Below are 16,207 nucleotides of genomic sequence, written 5' to 3'. Positions count from 1 at the left end.
ACTATGAGTTAAAAGGAGAAAAGCTATAGAAAAGGAGAAGTAAAATGGATTTTTTATGTTTCATCAAATTGTTTAGTTGTCACGACAGTATAAAAACATTTGTGAAAAGAACTTGTATCAGAAAAATATCTGTTACTGAAGAAGCTATTTCTGATACTAGAACTTGGGGAGATATGGAGTAGAAATGTAGAGGTAGATGACTGACACATTAAAAATAGTTCCACTGTGCTAACCAAGTATATCCCAATGCCCTTTTCTAAGGCATGAAGATCTCTCCCTCTCCCTTTGCCCCTTCTTAAAAAGATAACCAACATGAAAGAGAATGTTCAGTTTACATTCTGCTCACAGGAGCTGAATACTACAGAAATTAAAACACCTCTAAGGCCGGATCCATTCCTATTTTATCGTGGTATGTGTCGAGGACTAAATCTTCAGGGCTGCCAAGAAGAAGAGGAGAGTGTGCAGAAAACTACATCTGATTTCCAGAACAGAGGATTCTAGCTGTACACATCTGTGGTGTGACTGCAGGGACGGGTGTCACTGCACTAGCGGGTGGCAACTGTGAAAGCGCTGTGAAGGCAGGCAGCTCTAATGGGACTAAGATGGACACAGCATGCATACCCAGGGCATGAGAAGTACCAGCATAAGAAGATGATGAAAGGAGCTGGCATTAACAAAGAGTAGCAGTGAAGAGGAAAACAAATACATGGCCTTTAAAAATGAGAATTTTTTAAAAATCAAACAGGAACAGAATGGTAAAGATATATCATACAAGAAAACATAAATTGAATGAATGCTTCTGTGAAAAGAATTGATTAGAACAGGTTTTTGTAAGATAAGTATTTAAAAAAAAAAAAAAAAACAAACTTACAGCAAACTGAAATGCTTCAAGTTTAATGGAAGGGAGCCTAAATATAGCAAGAAAGGGGTTTACTCCTGTGTGTTTGCAGAAATTATGCTGTGTAAAAACTGAAAGTGAAATTAATAGGAAACAAATTAGGAAAGGTAGAACTCACTAATCAGGTTTTTTACAAGCAAAGCTACAAAAGATAAAGAGGGCATAAACTACTTTGAAGACAATATTAATTTTAATGATCACAGTACTGCTAATTTATGCAAAGAGACTTGTATTTCCAATAGTATTTTTCATCTTAAAGCACCTCTATCATCTATGGAAAAAACCTATAAAACAGGGGAGACAATTCAGCAGAGGACTACAGGAATTAAATAATATTTTTCATAACTTCTTTGAATCACTGTGCAGTTACAGGGTTAGATGATAACTTTAAATCTACGTAACAGATTAAAAATTATAGAAAGGATTTTACACAGAATGCAATTTCTATAAATGGTTCAGTTCTGTATAAATTATTAAAGATATCTTCCACAATTGCATTACCAGCATGAGAAATGTAACCTATACTACCAATAAAGTACTAATACCAAGCTGGGATACTTTTTTTTATTCTTTTAATATGATAGAACAGAAGGAAAACAGGGAGTTGAGATGTATTCAACTTTGAGCACACATTACTGTTTTCATTGGTCCCTGTAAGTAAGAAACAAGCACAGAACAGGCCAGATACATAAACAGTCTTCAAGAAAACAAAAAGAGGGATGAGCTTCAACTGTATGCAAATCCACACATACAGACTTGGCATACTTACAGACTTTACATAATGCCTAATGCATAACATTTTGCCTACACTGCTTTTACTCTGAATTTAGGAACTCAGGTCTTCTCACAGACAGCACTGCATCACGGCTTGACCTATTTCCAGGTAAACTGTCAGATTATGGTGTCTTTGTTTCCTTCTCCCTTCTTAAAAAAAAAACACCTTGAAATCAGAGACTGAGATCCAGTATCAAACTAGATTTCTTTTAGACCATGCATCCTCTATACCAACAAAAATTACATAGAACAAACAGCAATGTGTTGTCATGTAACTCTACAGCATAACTGAATGGGTCACTGATGGACAACCAGACTGACTTGGTTGTCCTTGCAGTAGGGACTTGGCCAGTAATTCTGTTAATCTCTTATAAATCAGAAAAACACCATTTTGCACAAGGTCTCTGCTGATTTTTCAAGGTTGACAATACTTGTTTTTTCACTAATGTAAACACATACAACAAAAATAATGCAGGGAACATGCCTGCTGAATAAAAAGGACATACTTCCAGGATCATGACAGAATTTTAAGACTCACAGAATGGCTAATGTGCACAGATCTGTTAGCAAACAATATTTGAAATGGGAAACTATTTGCCTTCTGTTTTAATGGAACATCTCAGTGAACAAATAATGTATTTAGTAAAAATAGCATTTTTGCAGGAAAATAATTTTTTCCATCACTCACTTTTTCTCTCACTCACCAAAAACTATAATATTGCCTCAACTTCAGAGTAATTAATTTTTAAAAGCAGAAAAAAGGAAGACCTGGGAAACTACAAGCCAGTCAGTCTCACCTCTCTGCCCAGCAAGATCATGGACCAGATCCTCCTGGAAATTATGTTAGGGCACATGGAAAATATGGAGGAGACTGGTGACAGTCAACATGGCTTCACTAAGGGCAAATCATCCCTGACAAATTGGGTGGCCTTCTACAATGCGGTTACAGCACTGGTGGGTAAGGGAAGAACAACCAACATCATCTACCTGGACTCCTGCAAAGCATCTGGCACTGTCTCGCACAACATCTGTCCTGGTTTCGGCTGGGATAGAGTTGATTTTTCTTCTTAGTAGCTAAAATAGTGCTGTGTTTTGGATTCAGTATGGGCTTTGGTATGAGAAGAATGTTGATAACACACTGATGTTTTCAGCTGGTTTTAAGTGATCAAGGACTCTCCAGCTCCCCATGTCCTGCCTGCATGCAGGTGTACAAAAAGCTGGGAGGGAGCATGGCCAGAGCAACGGACCCAAACTGGCCAGTGGAATATTCCATACCATGTAATGTCATGGTCAGTATATAGAGGAGGGGTGGCCGGGAAGGAGGGCATTCTCTCTCACTTCTGTGATTGCAATTGCAGGTTCTTCATATTTTGGGATCGCTAACCAGGAATGGGCTGGGTATCAGTCAGAGGGTGGTAAGAAATCGGATTGTGCATTACCTGTCTGTACTTTCTATTATTGCTATTGTTTTATTCTATTTCAATTATTAAACTGTTTTTATCTCAACCTACGACACTCCCTACCTTTACCCTTCCCATTCTATCTCCCATCCCCCGTGCGAGGGTAAGGAAGTGGCTGTGTGGTGTTTGGCTGCCAAACAGGTTTAAACCATGACAAACATCCTTGTGTCTAAACTGGAGAAACATGGATTTGATGGGTAGACCACTCAGTGGATAAGGAATTGGCTGGATGATCACACTCAAAGAGCTGTAGTAAACAGCTTAATGTCCAAGTGGAGAACTGTGACAAGTGGCATTCTTCAGGGGTTCGTATCGAGACCAGCCCTGTTTAACATCTTTGTCGGCAACGTGGACAGTGGCATTGAGTGCACCCTCAGCAAGTTCACCAGCAACACCAAGCTGTGTGGTGCAGTCAACATGCTGGAGGGAAGGGATGTGCCATCCAGAGGGACCTGGACAGGCTTGAGAGGTGGGCCTGAGCAAATCTTTAAGTTGAAGAAGGCCAAGTGCAAGGTCTTGCACATAGGTCAGGGCAATCTCAAGCACAAATACAGGCTGGGTGATGATGAGTGGATTGAGAGCAGCCCTGCAGAGAAGGACTTGGGGGTATCAGTGGATGGAAGACTGAACATGAGCCAGCAAAGTGAACTTGCAGCCCAGAAAGACAACCGTATCCTGGGCTGCATCAAGAGAAGTGTGGCCAGCAGGTCGAGGGAGGGGATTCTCCCCCTCTACTCCGCTCTCGTGAGACCCCACCTGCAGTGCTGTGTCCATCTCTGGGGCCCCCAACATAAGAAGGACACAGACCTGCTCGAGGAGGTCCAGAGGAGGCCATGAAGCTGATCAAGGGGCTGGAGCACCTCTCCTATGAGAACAGGCTGAGAGAGTCCAGGTCATTAAGCCTAGAGAAGAGAAGGCTCTGAGGAGATCTTAATGTGGCCTTTCAGTACCTAAATATGGCCTACAAGAAAGCTGGAGAGGTACTTCTTACAAGGGCATGTAGTGATGGGACAAGGGGTAATAGCTTTAAACTGAAAGAGGGTAGATTTAGCTACCAAGAGCTCACAGTACTCTTTCCATCTCTGAAGTGAGAACCATGCAAATTAAATAGATATACTGTTGTCATAACTAAGAGTTAAATCACGTGGCCCAGATGGTGCATAAGAGCATACAGAAGGCTGTATCGGTTGAGACTAAAACCATCTAACCCTATGTTCTGCCTCCAGAGGAGTTTTTATGTGGATGCCAAGCAAAAGTAAGATTAGGGCAACCATGTAACAATTCTTTCCTTTAGTATCTTCCCAGCTTCCAAATATTTTCAACTCATGAGACTCTCTGAGGCTGTTACAGTTTGTCCATTTAGTAGTACCTGCCCCCCCCCCCAGACTTCTCAGTGTTTCTCCTTAAAGGTAGCTGTCTTACATCCAAGATATACTTCAGTAAAACTTGGAACTGTAAGTAATTTGCTGGCAATTTGATCAATAGTCTAAAGATTACTCAAGAAAGTAGCAAGAAAGATAGCTAATTTACTGTTTCTGTCAAAACTGCATTATGTAATTCAGTAGTAAATTTTCCTGTGAAAGGGTTTTCTGGTTAGTAAGTGAATATGCAGTTTTTTAATTTTCATATTAAGTATTAAGTAAACATACTTTAGGAAATATTATTTATTAATATCAATTTGTATCAATCAGTGTTTAGTCTTAGATACTTTGGATTTTTTAATTTTTTATGCATTATTATTTGTACATTAGTCAAACATCTAACATAGAATGATGTTTCACTACTTAGTTCATGAGTTTTAAAAGAACCACATCCTATTGCATGGGAAAAAAAATGAGTTATGTTACATCATGACTTGAAAGTCAAACTGCTTTACATAACACTAAGCATAAAGAAAACATTTACTTGGTCAAACTGCAGATGGCTGACCAGTTTTTTAATTACATGGAACAACACTCAAGTAGTATTTGCAAAATAGTCTAGAAGCACCGTTCCACAGCATTTCTTAAACAGACCCTTCCCTCACTTGTCACAGTACAGTATTTCTGGGGTTGCACAGGAAAACAGACCAGAAAACTGATCTAGACTGAAAGATTAACCAAGATTTTTTTTTTTTTCACGTGGTTCAGCAGACCAATTTTCTAGCTTAGTCACACACACATGAAGGCATGCTGCAACTCGTGAAGTGGCAACCTAGGGGACAGCAAGGCTGTTGCTACTAAAATAAAGACTTGTGAAATGATAGCCTTTGTTCCATTATCAGAATCAAGGTACAGAACAGGGAAGGTAAAAAACTATACTGACTAGTCATCTTTGAATTAGCTATCCAGACTCTTCACATTCATGGTGCATTTTTCAAAACATTTCAATACCACATCAATGGGAGAATTTCTATTCTGGCTTACAGAACTTCTGAGATGCTTCTAAAGTCTCCGAAAGAACCCTGTGGGATGATATTTGTTGGTTTGTTTCTAATGTTAACATAGCATTAGATGTCTGAAGAACACACAAGGTGAAACAGAATATAGCAGTTAAAAACATAACGTATGGATAATTCAATCATTCTAATGGAAAATTGTCCTGGTTTCGGCTGGGATAGAGTTGATTTTTCTTCTTAGTAGCTAAAATAGTGCTGTGTTTTGGATTCAGTATGGGCTTTGGTATGAGAAGAATGTTGATAATACACTGATGTTTTCAGCTGTTGCTAAGAGATCAAGGACTTTCCAACCCTCTGTGTCCTGCCTGCATGCAGGTGTACAAAAAGCTGGGGGGGAGCATGGCCAGAGCAACGGACCCAAACTGGCCAGTGGAATATTCCATACCATGTAATGTCATGGTCAGTATATAGAGGAGGGGTGGCCGGGAAGGAGGGCATTCTCTCTCACTTCTGTGATTGCAATTGCAGGTTCTTCATATTTTGGGATCGCTAACCAGGAATGGGCTGGGTATCAGTCAGAGGGTGGTAAGAAATCGGATTGTGCATTACCTGTCTGTACTTTCTATTATTGCTATTGTTTTATTCTATTTCAATTATTAAACTGTTTTTATCTCAACCTACGACACTCCCTACCTTTACCCTTCCCATTCTATCCCCCATCCCCCGTGCAGGGGTGAGCAAGCAGCTGCGTGGTGTTTGGCTGCCAGACGGGTTCAAACCATGACAAAAATTCCTGGTGCCGCCCTCTTTTTCTGCAGGTACAGAATCTCTTAAAACCAGAAAGAAACAAGAGAACTGAAGGATGTAAAAATCCTGGCTGTCTATTGAAGTTTAGGGCATTCACCAGGGTACTAGAAGCTTAGACTGTAACTGACCCCACAAACAAAGAAATGTCAATTGCAAATGTCTGGCTAATAGCTAAATTACATGCTTCAAGATTCAAATGCAGAAGTTTTAGTTACTGAATGTACTGATCTCTAAGAAATTCCAACAGTTCAGTACAAACGGGCAGCTGGATCATGGCCTCCTTCACTTCAGCTGTCCTTGTGCTATTAGAAATTTTAATAATACAGTTCTTCATGCAAAACATGGTAGTGTCATACCCTCTACTGACTGGACACTGTTTTAACTGTTTTAATGAATGAAACTGATCCATATGTGAAAATGACAACATCAAGAAGTTGCCAATTCATGAGGAAAATTAAAACACATTTTTATTACTTTAAAAATAAATTTTAATACTAAATTTAGGGTTTTTTTCTGTGTGCATATAACGATTCCAACTGGAATCAACAATAGTTACCAAAATGTTTTCACTGTCTTGACTCTGTAAACTGTTACTGTGTATTTCTAAGAGTAGAAGATTATTCTAAACAATAAATCTCTGGTAAACAACCAAATAAAAATAATAATACATAAAGAGACTGTTCTCACAAAGGAAATTCCACACAAGAAATACTTCCTGAAAGCAAAAGACTTTAATGATAGTCTAAGCACACATGTAACTTCTAAGTGTATGACAACAACCACTGAAGTCCAATTACTCACATGTTCCAAGCTACATAGTTTCAAATTCTTTATTAAGATGGAGCCTTTACAAAATAACTTGGAAAAACGTTTTCCATCAACATGGAAGAGTAAACAAATTTGTAAGCACAAGCCCTGTAAGTTAAAAGTATTATTTAAAAAAAAAAAAAAAAAAAATTCATGCAAAACTAAAAACCACCCCAGAAAAACACAAGGTACATCCAAACAGACAAGAAGAAACTAAGAAAAAAGGTGGTTAGAATGGTCTTCCATGAGGTTTTAAGACTATAATTCAAAATTTTTTCCCTAGTAATATCTATCTTACTGAAAAGTACAGTTTTCAGTACTTTCAGTACAGAAGATTTGCAAACTACTAACTCTATAGTTCAAAGTAGTCTACTAAGAACAAGGAAACTGTTTCATCTGATACATGCATCATCTTTAGTAATAAATACAGAAATAGATGTGTAGCTGCAGTTTTGCAGATGATACATCATGTGTAATAGCAGTTATGGAGGTCTAAATGTAGTGTAAGTATTTTTTCTTAATCAGTGGAGAGAACTAGGAAAAAAAGGTTCACTTGTAATAAATTATTACCTTATGCATTTGATGCATGCCTTCCTGTGGATACTCAGTAGGCCCCATTGTTGGCATTGGATGCGGGACACTGGGTGGACCAGGACTTGGCCCCATCATGCTGTGAACTGAGCCAGGAGATGGCCCTGGTCCTGGGCTAGGTCCTAGAATCGGTCCAGGTGAAGGTCCTGGTCCAGGGGAAGGACCAGGATGAGGCATGGCGCCAGGGTCTGTAGGCGTGGACATCTATTTTCTGTCTCCTTTTCAATTAGCAGAATAGCTCTAATAACAAAAACAAAACAAAACAAAAACAAAACCAGAATTTCTATATGACATTAGGGGCATTGAAAAAAATGTAATTAAATCTACTGGCAATCACTACACACACATGTACATACACATGCAAGCTGTCATCAGCAGAAAATGCTTAAACGATCCTTAATGTTGCACATTACTTTGACCATCCTTCTAAACGCCCACTAGAAGCATAAGGATCCTGATAGTTCAGTCAATTTCTGGATGTTTTATGTTACAGAACAAAACAACTGGTACACCACGAGAAACATCAACCAGAGACAATGGTAGTTCAACTGACTTGCTATCATCAGATGTGGGGTTAAGCACAGTATTACTAAAGGCAGGGAAGATAGCTGAGCACCTCCTAACATATGTGTCTTCAAAAATCTCTCCCTAAACAGATGTGACTGTACTGAAATTCATATTTATGAAATTCATGGTAATGCAACAAAACAAGTATTAAAAGGACTATTGAGACTATTTTCTGACTTTTTTAAGATATTAATGTAGGACCTCTCTGGTTATTTTGTTAGCAAACAAAACAGACAACAGAAAAGAATTACTTTGGACTGAAGAGTTATAATTCACTTGAAGGGTTCTGCCGATGTCACAAACCAGAAGAGTGCAGATCAAGTGGCTTATGAAACTCTTAAGTGCCCTGAGAACAAACGACAGGCTTTTACAGGCTGGAAAACCAACTATTACTATATTTTTATTCCTGTGTTCTCATAGAATAAATTGATGCAGGCTAATGCTTGAAATATTCTTCAGTTTTCCGAGAACTTTTATGAATGTCTGTTGGGAACTTTTTGTTTACTAATGTCAGAGTATTATAACGCAGTGACGCAGCTGCCATATTTTTACAGAAGCAATGGTCAGTTGCTGCTAATGAGATGAGTCATATTTCTTGGCATTCCCCACTCCCAACAGCACCACTTTCATTTGTTTGATCACAAAGTGATCTCATTAATTGAGTAGTTAAGCCAGCAGAAAAGTAACCCTATATTAAAAAAAAAAAAAACACAAAAAAAACCAAAAAAAAAACCAAACAAAAAAACCCGGTAACCTATCTAGTGATTCAAGTGACTGAACTGAATTTCTGAAAGGATAGATGAGTCCCACTGCCAGCACAAGCAAGCAAGCAGGATCACCACTTTCAGCAGCAGATGACCATTACATGGGCTTACCTGTTCCCCTTGTTTACTTTGGGTGTATTGTGAGGTTACCTGCCCATGATTACTGGTTCTGTAATAATAAAACCAATACAATGAAAAATGTGTTTTACTAAAAAGCATTCTAATTTAGTACATTACAAGGTAATTACAATGTAATGGTACATTACAAGGCCTAAGACAACTCCCTGTCCAAGCCTCTCTCCTCACAGATTTTATCACAAAGAGTGTTCTACCCTCCACAACTGGGTTTATCGCTATCCACAGTTAGCAGTAATTACTTTCTAACATGAGTAAGTGGTGTAGCCCTGTTACAACACCGCTTATATAAAGCTACAGTGTAACACTTCAAATGCCCTGGCTTGTAGTCAAATTAAGAAACAGACTCAAGAAAAACAAAGTACCTTCCCAAGGTTCCCAGCAAAGCAGAAAGAAGGCCCATCTGTAAGACATGTCAGCAAAAAAGTAGATTGGTGCTTACTACTACCAATCAGGGAATTCAAAGCTTAAAGAACTGATCATCTTTCTTCTTTTATGAGCAACAGTCTTTATTTATCAGAACCCACATAGAAGATAAAATGCTACTACATTAAACCATTTTCACTGATTTACCCCCAATTACCTACTCATTCTATCAGGATCAAAACTGGCTTAATAGCTTTTGCTTATAAATTGCCTTTTGTTACGTTTTAATAACTACTAGTCTGTTCTGAGTAAAGGCAACAAATTAGAACAATGCTTAACTCATTAAAAATAAAATATCCTCACCTGAAACAAGCTACTCTGGGACCATACTTCCTTGCAAGGTAAAACAGGAAGATGTCTATGAAGCTTCTCTGTTCAAAATAAAACACTATAGTCACTAATTAGTCTCCTACAACCCCAGGACATTACCAGGAAAGGAATGAAATTATCAAATGTTCACAACTGCATACACCATGCCATAGCTTCCTGTAAGAGGCCTACAGTTCGGCTGCATGAAGGACAACACACGTTTCCACAGAACAAAGAGTTTTTACATGAGTCAATCGTTACATTGCAAAATATAAGACTGACACTCTCACAGCTGACTCTCTCTGCACATAAGCCAAATGCAGTCCATTTAACAAGGCAGAACCTAGCACCACACTGCTATCCAGAAAAATGAATACAGAACCACAACACAATCAATTACAAATCTATTATCAGTGTACAGTATCCCAAAATATCCTATTTCACAAGACTTCTACCTAAACCTATGCATTAAAATGGGTATCAAAATCTCCCCTTCTATTCACTTCTATTTCAAATTCAACTTACAGTTCTCATAAAAATTAAATGGCTTCAGTCCCAGCTCCACTAGTTACACTGTTATTTACATATACGTTAAACATGTCCTGTACACAAATTTGGAAAAATTAAAATTCTTTTTAATGGGCTAGCAAATGCCCAACCTGTGAAAAACAATAACTACCAGAGGGGAATGTTGCACCCTTTCCACCAGATCAAGTCCCTTCATTATCCTCCTATAAGAGCAGATAAACTCACCCAATCTTACATAACTGTGAATTGTCTTAAACAGATTTATATTCAGAGATTTTTGTATGTCAAAGAACATACTTCTATGAAAAAAAAAGTAATTTATAAGATTTGTACGAGGGGAACATAAAATACTGGAAAATACTATTTAAATGCAAGTAATAAATCCTGTCCAAAGATACCCATGGACATAAAGAGACAAAATTTTCTCTGGTAATATTAGCCCACAAAATTAAAAAAACAGCCACTGCCATAAACCAGAACACACTATACATGGCCCTCCCAACTAAGGATCTGGTCACAGAACAGAACTGCTAAAAAGCTTATGATTTAACATGTTTCAAAACCAGCTTAGTTTATATTTACTAAGACTGAGATTGTATAAAAAACCCACAGAAATTACATACCCTGTTGTCAGTAAAATTCAGTAAGTGCTAGATACCTAATTCCTCTAGGCCATTATACAAGTCTCATTAAAGTCAAAGCAAAAATCTACAAAAGAGATAACAGGTGCAACAGTGGCCAAGCTCCACCCAGATAACAATGGTATTAGTTTGAGTAAATTCTCATGCCTAAAATGAAGTAAGCAAAATGAAGCTAACTCCCTGCCAAAGCCAATGCTGACCCATTTGTTTGGACTGCTTTTTAATGAGTAGTGACTCTTAGAATTACAAAGCATGGGAGGGAAGTAAATGCTTCTATCAGATTACAAGGACTTTCATAAAGTGAAAATCAAATTTCCATCTCATTGTCCCAAATGACAAGGCTGCTGGCCCTGATTCTCAAATGTATTACAGAATCACAGAATCATTGTCAAATTGTTTCTTAAGTGTCCAATCTTAAAATTTCCTCAAAACCCTCATGGGAGTAATGTTATTCACATGACTTAAAAATAAGGCATATCTCTTTTTGAACTGCAATTCCTTATCACTTCTTATGTTTATTTACATCAACGTCACCAAAGTTCTTCTGTGAACAGTCCCAAATAAAACCAGTGTGGATGTAATTATTTGTGGTGAATCACACAGTTCTTCCTGTGGTCTCACCTCTGCTAGTGTCCTGGGTTCGCTTAGCATAAAGCTCATTTTCAGAAGAAGCTGGGAGGGGACACAGCCAGGAGAGCTGACCCGAACTAGCCAAGGGGTGTCATGCTCAGTACGTATGTACTGGGGGAGCTGGCTGGGGGCAGGGGGGATTGTGGCTCAGGAACGAGCTGGGCATCGGGTTCCAGGTGGTGAGCAATTGCACTGTGCATCACTTGCTTCAAATACTCTTTCATTAGTATTATTGTTATTATTATTTCTTCTCTCCTTGTGTTGTCCTATTAAACTGTCCTTATCTCAACCCACAAGTTTTTACCTTTTTCATCTGGTGGGATGGGGAGGAGTGAGCGAGTGCCCGCATAGTGCTTAGTTGCTGGCTGGGGTTACATGGCAGCAGTCCTTTTCGGCACCCAACACAAAGGGTTGAAATAATGACAGATCTGACCAGAGTGTGTTACAACAGATTTGTTATACATATTTCATATATTAGTTAAATAGTTGCTGATCACAATGTTGGTTTATCTGTTCACATGGTGGTGTTACGTAAATTCTTATATGCACTATGTATTCCCTGCAGTGATGTTTATCACCTCTGGGAGGAGGATCAGGACTATCATTTTGCTGTACTGGGTAATGTCGATTTACGATACGGTTAAATCATTAGTCATAAAGTTAAGCTGTAATTTGTTTGCGGCATTGCTGTCATTCCCGTACCTCGGGGGCCCTCTCTCGGAATTTATTAGCAATTGCACCCAATCTGCGGGGAAGACGCGAGGGGGTATTTCTCCAGCTCTTTCATCTCCCTTTTTTCTTTCAGGCTAATTACAATAGCTTTTGAGAATTTTGAATATCCTTGGGATGTGCAAGGCAGCATGTTCTTACTGCTATCTCTCCTGAATGTGTTTCAGGTCTTGTTTAAGGTTACAAAAATTTTTTTAAGAATACCACCCAGAGATCTACCCCAAGGCTGGAGAGTCATGTGTGTCATGGCATGTGGGAGAATATGGGCAGGTATCTAGAGAACTTCTCACCCCCAGCGGTTTGGAACTTCACTCCCAAACAACTACAGGACCCTGATGAAGTGACAGAACATTTGAAAGGAAAATGCTGTGGCTATTCCAAAGAGGCACAACTTACTGCACTGTGCTGGGCCCCGTCTGGTTATCTACTAAACACTGCTCGGTATTATGCAGCACTCTCAGAGGGAAGGGAAGAAAAACAGACTGACAGGCACTGCAGCTATTCCAACCCTTGTGACAAACACTGTGGCTACCCCAACCCGAGCGACAGGCACTGTGGCTACTCAAACCCTGGCAACAGGTACTGCAGCTGAACCAGAGAACCATCATGTGTGAGTATCAGTTATCCCTACACAGAAGAAACAGACTAAAAAAAAAATCAGTTCACTTAGTGAGGGATGAATGTGAACCAGGGTCATCACAAAAACAGGAGGAAGAGGCAGAGCCAGAGATAATCACCTGATTCCTATCCCTGAGTGAGCTGCAAGATATGCAAAAGGATTCTGACTGCCATCCAGGCGAGCACATTGTTACCTGGTCATTCCAATGCTGGAATAATGGAGCCAGTAGCTTGGAATTAGAGAGGAGGGTAGCCAAGCAGCTGCGATCCCTGTCTAGGGAGAGGGGCATTGACAAGGCAATTGGAAAAAAGACACAAGCCCTCAGCCTCTGAAGGGGACTTCTGTCAGGCGTGAAGGAAATGTACCCCTTCAAGGAAGATGTTACATGTCACCCAGCCAAGTGGACCACCATGGAGAGAGGTATCCAATACTTGAGGGAACTAGTCATGCTGGACATGATCTATAATGATACGGATAGCAAGCAGTTACCCACAGATACAGATGAAGTCCAATGCACATAACCCACGTGGCTGAAGTTTCTACGAAGTGCGCCACCATGGTGCAGTGGAAGAAGCGGCTGGCCAACTGCAACAATATGAAGGAAGTCACTCTTCCTCCCTATGGGCCTGCGTCTCAGCTGTGGAGAAACTGCCAGATATGCTAGCTGAGAAACTGTCCCAAGAGTTCCTATGACTTGAGGATAAGTTCTGCATCCCACCTGTATGGGCCTGTATCTTAGCTATTAAGAGTAAGCATTCCTCTGCTCAAGAGAGATGACATAGAAGGTACACATCATGGGGTACCCTGTGGTTTTACCCATGACCACAGAGAGGACACAGGGGAGTAGGATGGGAAACTCTTTTCAACCCCAGAGGCACAGGTATGTGAGTTGCAAGGAAAAACAATCACAAGAGGTGATTCTTCCTGGAAAAATGCCATGCCACTGTCTGGCAGGCAGTTCCCCAGAGCAAGCAGAACAGCTGATCTCACTTCTGATTCTCTTGAAGGGACTTCTGATTCGTTCTTACAAAGAGTGAGTAACAAATACTATGACGAGGATTAGAGGGACCCTGCCTCCAGCTAAGTGGAGGAAAGGGACAACCAAGTTTACTGAACAGTGTGGATTTGATGGCCTGGCACATCAGACCCACCGGAGCATAAGGCTCTATAGTGGACGCTGGTGCGCAACGTACCCTAGTGACATCGAGCTATATAGGGGCAGAACTCATCAGAATTTCTGGAGTGACGGGGGGAATCCCAACAGATAACTGTATTGGAAGCTGAAGTGAGTCTAACTGGAAATGAGTGGCATAAACACCCCACTGTGACTGGTCCAGAGGCCCCGTGTATCCTTGGCATAGACTACCTCAGGGGAGAGTATTTCAAGGATGCAAAAGGGTACCGGTGGGCCTTTAGTATAGCTGCCTTGGAGATGAAGGAATGTAAACAGCTGTCTGCTCTGAGCAGTGTCTCCAAGGACCCTTCTGTTGTGGGGGTGCTGAGGGTTGAAGAACAACATGTGCCAATCGCCACCACAGCGGTGCACCAATGGCAATATTGCACCAACCAAGACTCACAGATTCCCATCCATAAGCTGATTCATCAACTAGAAAGCCAAGGGATGATCAGCAACTCACCCTTTAACAGTCCCATATGGCCAGTGCAAAAATCTAATAGAGAGTGGAGACTAACTGCTGAGTGCCACCATACTGGTCATGCTAGAGCTTCAATATGAACTGGAGTGGTATACCACAACTGATATTGCTAACGCATTCTTCTCAATTCTTTGGCAGCACAGTGCAGCCACAGTTTGCTTTCACTTGGAGGGTTGTCCAGTACACCTGGAATCAACTGCTCCAGGGGTGGAAACACAGCCCCACCATTTGTCATGGACTGATCCAGACTGCACTGGAACAGGGTGAACCTCCAGAACACCTGCAATACATTGATGACACCATTGTACGGGGGTAATACAGCAGCAGAAGTTTTTGAGAAAGGGGAGAAAATAATTCAGATCCTTCCGAAGGCTGGTTTTGCCATAAAACAAAGTCAAGTCAAGGGCCCTGCACAGAGATCCAGTTTATAGAAATAAAATGGCAAGATAAGCATCATCAGATCCCAATGGATATGATCAACAAAATAGCAGCTATGTGTCCACCAACCAGCAAAAAGGAAACACAAGTGTTTTTACATGTTGTAGGTTTTTGGAGGATACATATTCTGGATTACAGTGTAATTGTAAACTCCCTCTATGAGGTAATCTGGAAGAAGCACTATTTTAAATGGTGTCTTGAGCAATAACAAGCTTTTGAACAAATTAAACAAGAAATAGTTCATACAGTAGCCCTTGGACCAGGCAGGACAAGATGTTAAGATGTGGTCTACACCACAGCCAGGGAGAATGGCCCTACCTGGAGTCTCTGGCAGAGAGCATCAGGGGAGACCCGAGGCTGACCCCTGGGGGTTTAGAGTCAGGGATACAGAGGATTCAAGGCCCCCTATACTCCAACTGAAAAGGAGATTATTGGCAGTATATCAACGGGTTTGAGCTGCTTCAAAAGTAGCTGGTACAGAAGCACAGGTCCTCTTGGCACCCCGACTGCCAGTGCTGGCCTGGATGTTCAAAGGGAGGGTCCCCTCTACACATCATACAACTGATGCCACGTGGAGTAAGTGAGTCACGCTGATCACACAGTGGGCTCAAATAGGAAAATCCAGTTGCCCAGGAATTCTGGAAGTAATCACAGACTGGCCAGAAGGCAAAGATTTTGGAATATCACCAGAGGAGGACGTGATGCGTGCTGAAGAGGCCCCACTGTATAATGAACTACCAGAAAATGAGAAGCAACATGCCCTGTTCACTGAGGGGTCCTGACACATTGTGGGAAGGCATTGGAGTTGGAAAGCTGCTGTATGGAGTCCTATACAAGTCGCAGAAACTGCTGGAGGAGGTGGTGCACTGAGCCAGTCTGCAGAAGTGAAAGGCATCCAGCTAGCTTTAGATATTGCTGAACGAGAAAAACGGCCAGTGTTCTCTCTCTATACTGACTCATGGATGGTGGCAAGCGCCCTGTGAGGGTGGTTGCAGGAATGGAAATAGAGCAACTGGCAGCACAGAGGTCAACTCATGTGCCAGTAAAATGGT

The 16,207-nt window shown here is 40.6% G+C and overlaps 1 protein-coding gene across 5 annotated transcripts in view; it reads right to left on the bottom strand.

Annotated features, from left to right (window-relative positions):
- The window catches only part of SMARCA2 (SWI/SNF related BAF chromatin remodeling complex subunit ATPase 2), a 123,526-nt gene that overhangs the window by 99,418 nt on the left and 7,901 nt on the right, over positions 1-16,207 (bottom strand). For 4 of the 5 annotated variants that reach the window (XM_074813737.1, XM_074813738.1, XM_074813740.1 and 1 more), the window contains exon 2: positions 7,694-7,954. In XM_074813737.1, coding sequence (XP_074669838.1) covers positions 7,694-7,918 — 225 coding nt within the window. In that variant the 5' untranslated portion in view covers positions 7,919-7,954. Of the gene's footprint in view, positions 1-7,693; positions 7,955-8,532; positions 8,628-16,207 lie in introns of all 5 variants that reach the window. The other variant, XM_074813739.1, reaches the window with a different exon arrangement.

Source organism: Strix aluco, chromosome Z (assembly GCF_031877795.1).
Source record: "Strix aluco isolate bStrAlu1 chromosome Z, bStrAlu1.hap1, whole genome shotgun sequence".
Lineage (NCBI taxonomy): Eukaryota > Metazoa > Chordata > Aves > Strigiformes > Strigidae > Strix > Strix aluco.
The sequence above is the reverse complement of the archived record's forward strand: the minus strand, read 5'-3'. Positions and strand labels throughout refer to the sequence as shown.